The 7,595-nt window shown below is 49.6% G+C and overlaps 1 protein-coding gene across 1 annotated transcript; it reads right to left on the reverse strand.

The window, feature by feature from the left end:
* Window positions 1–847: 847 nt before the first annotated feature.
* Window positions 848–7,585, reverse strand: LOC122130555 (palmitoyltransferase ZDHHC5-A-like). The gene is made up of 5 exons (XM_042705265.1): window positions 7,463–7,585; window positions 7,170–7,287; window positions 6,819–6,931; window positions 3,923–4,998; window positions 848–2,864 (listed from the first exon to the last, which is right to left on the reverse strand). The coding sequence occupies exons 1-5, from the start codon at window positions 7,469–7,471 to the stop codon at window positions 2,630–2,632; spliced, it is 1,551 nt and encodes a 516-aa protein (XP_042561199.1). The 5' UTR covers window positions 7,472–7,585; the 3' UTR covers window positions 848–2,629.
* Between the last annotated feature and the right edge of the window lie 10 nt (window positions 7,586–7,595).

Consider the following 7,595-nt stretch of genomic DNA (forward strand, 5'->3'; position numbering starts at 1 on the left):
ACCCACAGAGATTTGGTCAAAGGAAGAGTTTGATTTCTACAGAACCCCTAGGCGGACCCATTTGATTTATGCAGAACCCCTAAGGGGACACGAGAAATAAAGTATTTCTGGTGCGCACAAGTTTGTGCTCAAGAGATAGTAGCGCGTGTACACAATAAAGTTGCCTGGTCTCACAAGAGAGTACTGTGTGCGCACGTGATATCTGGTGTGCAGATGGGTGATCTGTGCGTGCTGGATATTGCAAGAGAATGCAAAAATATTGCAAGGTAGCTTAAGTATTGCGAGAGAACATAAAAGCAGCTCAGGAAAAAAAATCACTCATCAAAATGACCCTGTAGCCCCAAGGGTCATGGTGGCGATTTAGTTTGGGTCTGCTACTTTCGTGCTCCCTCACAATAGTTCTTTCTGTTCATTCAAACCGGACATGTGCACATTTTGTGAAACATTTTACACGATTGAAATAGCATAGCGATAGATGTACACATTTTCCTGGGAGTCAAAAGATTACACGTGTCAATCAGCTAAAGATGTTTTACCACAGCAATGAGTCTCACTGTAAAATACTATAGCAGAAGAATGTGTTTGAAAGAAAGCAATGGTGGAATGTAGGACCACAGTGAGTCCGTTACTAGTTTCCTCCCCTGCATTTGAAAAGTGACCATGTTGAATGCAGAATAGCAGCTTGATGGAGTGATCATTCACAATTCTGTAAAACAGGACTGCGATGCAATTTTGAATACACTATTTAGGTAGTGAAATTATATATATATATATATATATATATATATTTATTGTCAAGCCTGTCCAGTGTGAATTTCCTTACAATAATCAAGTCAAAAGCCCACAGTTTACGTTTTATAAACAGTATTTTTTATTACCAATTCTCAACCACACACGCACATACACACACACACACATCCACCCACACTGAGCTATACAGAATACTTCACTCCCATATGGCCTGTGTCCCTGCCTTCCTGCAGACTATGCCTGTCTCTACCATCTGGTCTGGCAGGGGCATCCACTGGCCGTGTGTTAACTGTCCAGACTTCTGGATATCTTAAAGGGCAATGAGCACTAGGTCAAACTTTCAAGTGGACACTAAATTCTGTGTGTCTGATCGGTTGGTGGATAGATCTATAGCTCCCTGCAAAATGCCTGCAACTCACTGTGAGAGGAAATTAAAATAAACAGAGCTTAAATAAAAAATTGAAAAAAAAAACAACAACTTGTATCCCCCCCCCCGACTGATTCAAACTCCAAATGAAAAGGTATTTTTCAATGGTCTAAACTTAACCAATCAGGACGGGCTGATATGGTTCTCTTGCCTCTCCATGGCTTGGCGATACAAGCGTGTGTAGTGGTAAGCTGCTGAATACCAATTGGCTAATAAGACTACAAGGCAACATGAGAGACCGCTGATAAAAAAAAATGAAAAAAGCAAGAGGGAAGGGGAAGGGGAAAGAAATGTTGCATACTTTAAAGTGGCAGGCCATCAAAACGTATACAACAGAATCCAAGAAATACAACCCAACATCAGGATGGGTTTCTATATCAAATGCATTAAAATGCTACATATCACCATGGCGAAATGAACTTCTACCCATTGGCTGAAATCTTTCTGTGTGTTCAGACCCTTTGTAACGCTGAGGCAACATGCTCAGCTTCTGTAAATGACAGAAGGTCCAGTCCATCAAACAAGGGTCCGTACGTTTACAGTTATCTCTTTTTTGATTAGCTAAAAATCTCATATCAGCCATCGTAAAAAGAAGAAAAAAAAAAGAGGAAATATTGATCTTATCAATAGCTTTATATAAATTCATATAAAATAACATTTAAAAATTAAATAAAATAAGACATTTATCCTTGATTCCCCAGGCCACTGCCCCAAAAACACTAGCAGAGATTGGCTGATCCATTTCAAAGCTCAGCTATGCCGTTTCTGTGCCCTAGCTCTTCTGTTCATCCACTACTGATTGGTCAATACACAAAGGCAGCATGGCAAGTAGCCAGTATCACAGTGGTCCTAAGTGGCTACGGCATGCCAGTAAGTCCCCCTGTAACTGGTGGAAAACCAAGGGAGCAAAAACAAACAAACAAAAACCCCAAACCATGTATTTCTGTACAGGACAGATGAGGAGTCATATTACACATATTAAAGGAATTTTCTTGCTTTTCTTGTTTCTTGTAGAATGTTTAAGAAAGGCAACCCAGTCAAAGCAGTCACACCTAACAAAGCTCACACCTCATTGGAGGAAAGATGAAGGAGACCCGCCTCTAGCGATCTGTGATTGGCTCCCAGTGCGTCAAACATTAGTCTCATCACTCCACTCCTGCTGGCTGTCAGAGCTGGCAAAACCCAGCCATTTTCTTTAAGAAAAGTCCTCCTTTGGAAAACGAATTAGAAAGGTAAGATCTCGAGTCCACAGCAGCAGGAAGGAGAAAGGAAGCGATTTAAGTCAGTTGGAGAGGTTATGGCCTCCTCTGTGTGGGTGGGTGGGGAATACCAATAAATGTCTGCCAACGTAATCCTTGTATGCCACCGCTCTCCTGAAGATGGCAGAGCTCCCCTACAGTTACAGCAGGTCCAGGGAGTCTATGCTTGATGCTGGTTGGGGGGCACAGTCACTCAGACCGAAATCTCATAAGTGGTTCCACCAACACCGGTCACTTTTTTTACCCCGCCACCGGGCTTGTGGGCAGGACTCTGAGTGGCAGCTGTGCTGGGATACGCCTGTCCAGGACGGGTGGAGACACTGATTGGATGGGAAGGTGAGGAGGGGGTGGAGGAGGCGGGTGACTGGGAGAAGGAGGATTTAGGTTGGCCGTTGGTTCGGCTATAGGACTTCATCTGAATTTCATCCCTGGGAAAGAGAAGTAAAGAATGAGTGCACAAGACACTGGTGAGATATCAGACATTACAAACACACACATACACTTTATTCATTAAAAAACAGCACTCTCTCAACACAACAGCTTTACTCATATGATCCACTGGATGCAACACACCAGGGACTACTTTGCCATGCCTGTTTTCCCAATAGCTTTGACTCTCAGTGATCAATCTCAATCTAATGTGGTTTAGCCGCGTCTGGGAATCCAGCCTGATACGATGTTCAGCATGAACTGAACACATTCACACATTGTATTATTTACAGAAGAGGCCAATAAATTAAAATGTATCCAAATGCAATGAGCGAGCATATACAGGAAACGGGGGAATATATGACTGATATCAGACTGAATGAAATTTGTCCTGAGGTTAAGCGTATTTTCATCACTAGCACCTCTGAATAAACCAATGAAACTGAATGCATTTGATTGGTGGATTAGCACATGATCACCCTTGTAATAATAAGCCACTATTTAACAGTAATAATCTTCAAGATTGATGATTAGAATTTAATTAATTTGAAGTCTGGCAACAACTACTCATCAGCCTTACATTTGTTTCAAAATGAGTGAACTGGCTACACCGGCTCTGTCTACCCTCTGGACAAACCTCATCCAAAGTTAATAAATAAATAAATGCAAATAAATAATGGGTTCAAATGGGTTGCAGCTACAGCCAGTACATACAACAGAGGGCAGAGCTGAGGCAGTTAGGTGGAATGTACAACCAGAAAAAAAGGTGGATTGAGCAGTGGAGAAGAAATGAAATCAAAACAACTCACAAGAGTCTGGGAGGAGGTAGGTAGTAGTAGCAGTAGTAGTAGCAGTAGTAGAAGTAGTAGTAGTAGTGAGAAGAGAGGGAAGGAGGAGGGAGGAGGAGGAGGCAGCGGGCTTTTGACGGAGAAGAGAAAGGCGGAGTTCTGCAGACAGGGGGAGGTGCGGGAGGGAGGGGTGCTGTGCGTGTGAGAGAGGTGGGTCGGAGTTGGATAGTGGGGGTACGGGTTGAGCGCTGGTTGCTAAGGTTACTCACTTCGGAGCCTGGATCCCCCCCACGCCGCTGCCTCCTCCTGCCCCCACGCCACCGGCTGAAGCGGAGGCCTTGCGCACCATGCGGTACTGCATCTCAGCGGCCGCTGCGCTGGAGTAGGACAGGGACTTGCCCAGTGGAGGGGGGTGGGGGGAGCGGGGCGGGTGGGTGGTGGGCGGGGCCTCAGTGGAGCGCGTGCGGTAGGGGTAGGCGGGGGGAGGGCCGGAGTCGGACAGCAGCGGGGGGCGCGAGAAGCGCGGGGCACGTTGGGCGTGGTGGTGGTGGTGCGAGTGGTGGTGATGGTGGTGGTGGTGTGGGGCAGAGGATGAGGAGGCAGAGGACGCAGCGGTGGAGGAGGTGGAAGAGGAGGGTGGGAGTGCGGGCTGGGCGTGATGGTGGTGCGAGTGGTGGTGGTGGTGGTGGGGGTGCTGGTCGGGGGGCGGGGGAGCGTGTGGCGGGGGGCTGGAGGAGGCGGCACGCAGGTAGGCGTTGCGGTGCGGCGAGCCCAGCAGCCCTGACGGCTGGTGCAGCTCCATCTCCCGCTGCTGCGCGATCTGCGCCGACAGGAACGGCGAGCTGTAACCCAGGGCGACGGGGTTGCGCGTGCGCCCCGGCGACAGCTCGGAGGTGGCACCACCGCTGGTGGCTGCCGCCATGCTGCTCGGCTCCAGGTCGGGGCTCTCGGAGGGCGTGAGAAGGCTGTCGTAGGACAGGCTGCCGTTGCGCGGCACGGGCAGCGGTGGCGTCTGATTGGCCAGGCTCTTGTAGCTGGCGGAGGTCGTGGCCTCGGAGGCGGCGGCGGCGGCGCCCACCTGACCCGAGCGCACGCTGGACGAGGATCGCGAGGGCCCGCCGCCCGACAGCACGGTGGCGTCCGAGAACGAGGGGTACGAGCGCCCCCCAAGGGAGTACCCAGGGATGCCCGAGCCCACTGCCCCCCCACCAGAGCCCACTGACCTCTCAGAACATCCGCCCCGCTCCCCTACCCCACCATCCAGACTGGGCTCAGAGCGGTAGCCTGGCTGCTGGCTCGACTGCAACAGGGTAGAGGACTCCTTCAGACTGTCCCCACGACTCATCTGAGAGAGAGAGAGAGAGAGTGTGAGAGAGAGACAATAATAAAGAAATTAAATTAGGTTAGCATAAGGCACACTTAACTAATGTAAAAGCTGTAACAACATCAAGGAGTGTCGAGACAGCACAGTGCTTAGAAGCCTTGAACCCAACATGATGACCCACACCCCCCCCACTGACGGCAAGGTTGCCAGAAACAGCCGGACATTCTAGGCTGCGCTACGGAAGTTTCTGGAGCACAATCACAGGGGAAGGGTCAGGGTCAGTCTAAACATGAAGGGCCATAATGATGATTACAGCCAGAGGGCCAGGGATTATGTGAAACGCTCATGTGAACATTTGTTTTTCATTTTTCCTGTTCTCATCTCAGGAACACTTGAGACAATTCTGAGAGTAATTACTGTGCCTGTGTAGCTGGTGGCCACGTGGTGCACATGTTGGGCCAGACTGATGCCCTGAGCAGTTCACATAATCCTCTGTGGTGCAGTAGGCCTTCAAACAGCCCCTCCCTCAGATAAATCCAGCCCCCCCACCCCCACCACCACCTCCCCCCGGAGGCTCTCGGAGACAATGAGGAGCACTGTGAGGCATAGGCGCTGCATCGCGTTGGTGTTACGCCCCTGAAATCCAGTGGTGGGCAGCACAAACAACCTGCCCATCCTTTAGCTTATCGGGTGTCTGCCATAATACCTAGCCTACCCCCCCTCCCCCTTCAACTTCATGTGGACAGATGGCCGTGGGGGTCACCATGTGTTGCCACTCAATAAGAGGTAATGACATGAAAGCACCCCACCCCATCCTCCAAAGACTAAAGCCCCTGAAGTCAACATGAGCAAAAGGAGAATGTAATCTGTTTAGGTGACTGACAGGTCTGCTGTGCTGGGAGGAGAGAGTAAGGGGGCAGAGGCAGCGCAAGCTAAGCATTACTGAGGCGGGCATCTGTGTGCTGTTTGCTGCATCTGCACGAGAGTGTCTCTACTAAGGGACCGTGCCGGAGGCTTCACTACTGCATGGCGGTCTGTGTGGGTGTGGTGAAAGCTAGGGGGAGGCACAGCTATGAGCGGGCTGGAGACAGATTGGGAAGCAGTGGGAACCAGAGAGAGAAGGGAAAAATATGGTGGGGCTGTGAAATGTCATGAAATGCTAGTGCTATTGTGATGGAAAAGCCCTGGAGAACAATGCCCCCTAAAAGGTGGAGGAGGAGGAGGAGGGATTGTTTCAGTGATCGCATCAGAAACTGAGAGAGGAATTCTGAAATTGAGAGCAAATGTTCCTAAATCAATTTCTGATCGATATGAAAACATGAACCAGAGACGCACCATTTCCTTGTGTTCTACATCAGTAACTGTCTTCTGACAGACCACATTTACTAGAGACCCACATTAAGTACTAGTGAGGAAAAGGCAGTATGGCAGCACAGACACTGACACACACACACACACACACACACACACACACACACACAGGTTAATAAGGAGACAACAAAAAATGACAAAAAAATGAGTCCAATGACAACTTACTGATACTGATCAACTGAAAGCCACTGAGTGATCAAATTAAAAAAAAGGAGAAATTAAATGAATGGTAGATGCACTGGAATGACATTAATCAAAAGAATTACAAGCGCATGCTGGCAGGACAGAAATGGTTCAGTCAACTATGGCAGTGAAAATACAGAAATTATTGACATGCATAGATAAAACCTGCTATATCCAGACACACACCAGTACATACACACAGCTTGTCTGCACACACGCAAACCACAAAACACCTTCCCTTGGCATACAAACCCACCAGCGTTGGCCAAACGGCGAGGTAAGCGTACCTGGTTGGCATAGGCGTGGGTGAGGGCGGTGTGGTTCTTTCCTGGGCTGCTGTAGGGAGGTCTGTATTTGTACATGGTGGGCGTGGGGGGGGCTTTATTTAGCAGGCTGCTCTCTGTAGACACAGGAGAGAGAGAGAGAGGGAGAGGGAGAGAGAGAGAGAGAGAGAGAGAGAGTCAGTGTGCTGTGCAGCAGCGGCGGCGCCACGCTGAGGTGAGCAACTCTCACACTCATGTACAGTGTGCAGAGAGATCAATGTGGAAGACCGTTGGTGCAGTGGACATGTCAGTGTCTCCTGTCAGTGAATGGCAGAAAGTGTGTGTGTGTGTGTGTGTGTGTGTGTGTGTGTGTACCTTCACTGTGGCTGCCGGGCCCTCTGGAGAGGCCAGGGTAGCGCAGCTCTGGTTTAGGGGGAGGAGGAGGCTCAGCATCAGCTGACTGACTCTCCATCATCTCCAGACTGCTTTTAGACTGAAAAAGAGAAATATATGGAGAGAGAGAGAGAGAGAGAGAGAGAGAGAGAGAGAGAGAGAGAGGGGGGGGGGGGGGGGGGGGAAACAAGAGAATGATGAGGTTTGGCATGACCCGACCCAGGTTCTTTGTCTGACTATATCTCGCTACACACAGTGGGCTTCAGGCCTCTTACCCGGTGCATGTCGCCCAAGATACCGTTGTCGAGCACCTTAGCGTTGAGCTGAGATTCGGAGAGCTGCGGCCTGAGGAAGGGCGGCTGCACCGCCAGTGCTGTAGGCTTCCTCTTCCTGCCCAGGTACCTGAGG

The sequence above is a fragment of the Clupea harengus genome, unplaced genomic scaffold (genome assembly GCF_900700415.2).
Source record: "Clupea harengus unplaced genomic scaffold, Ch_v2.0.2, whole genome shotgun sequence".
Taxonomy (NCBI): domain Eukaryota; kingdom Metazoa; phylum Chordata; class Actinopteri; order Clupeiformes; family Clupeidae; genus Clupea; species Clupea harengus.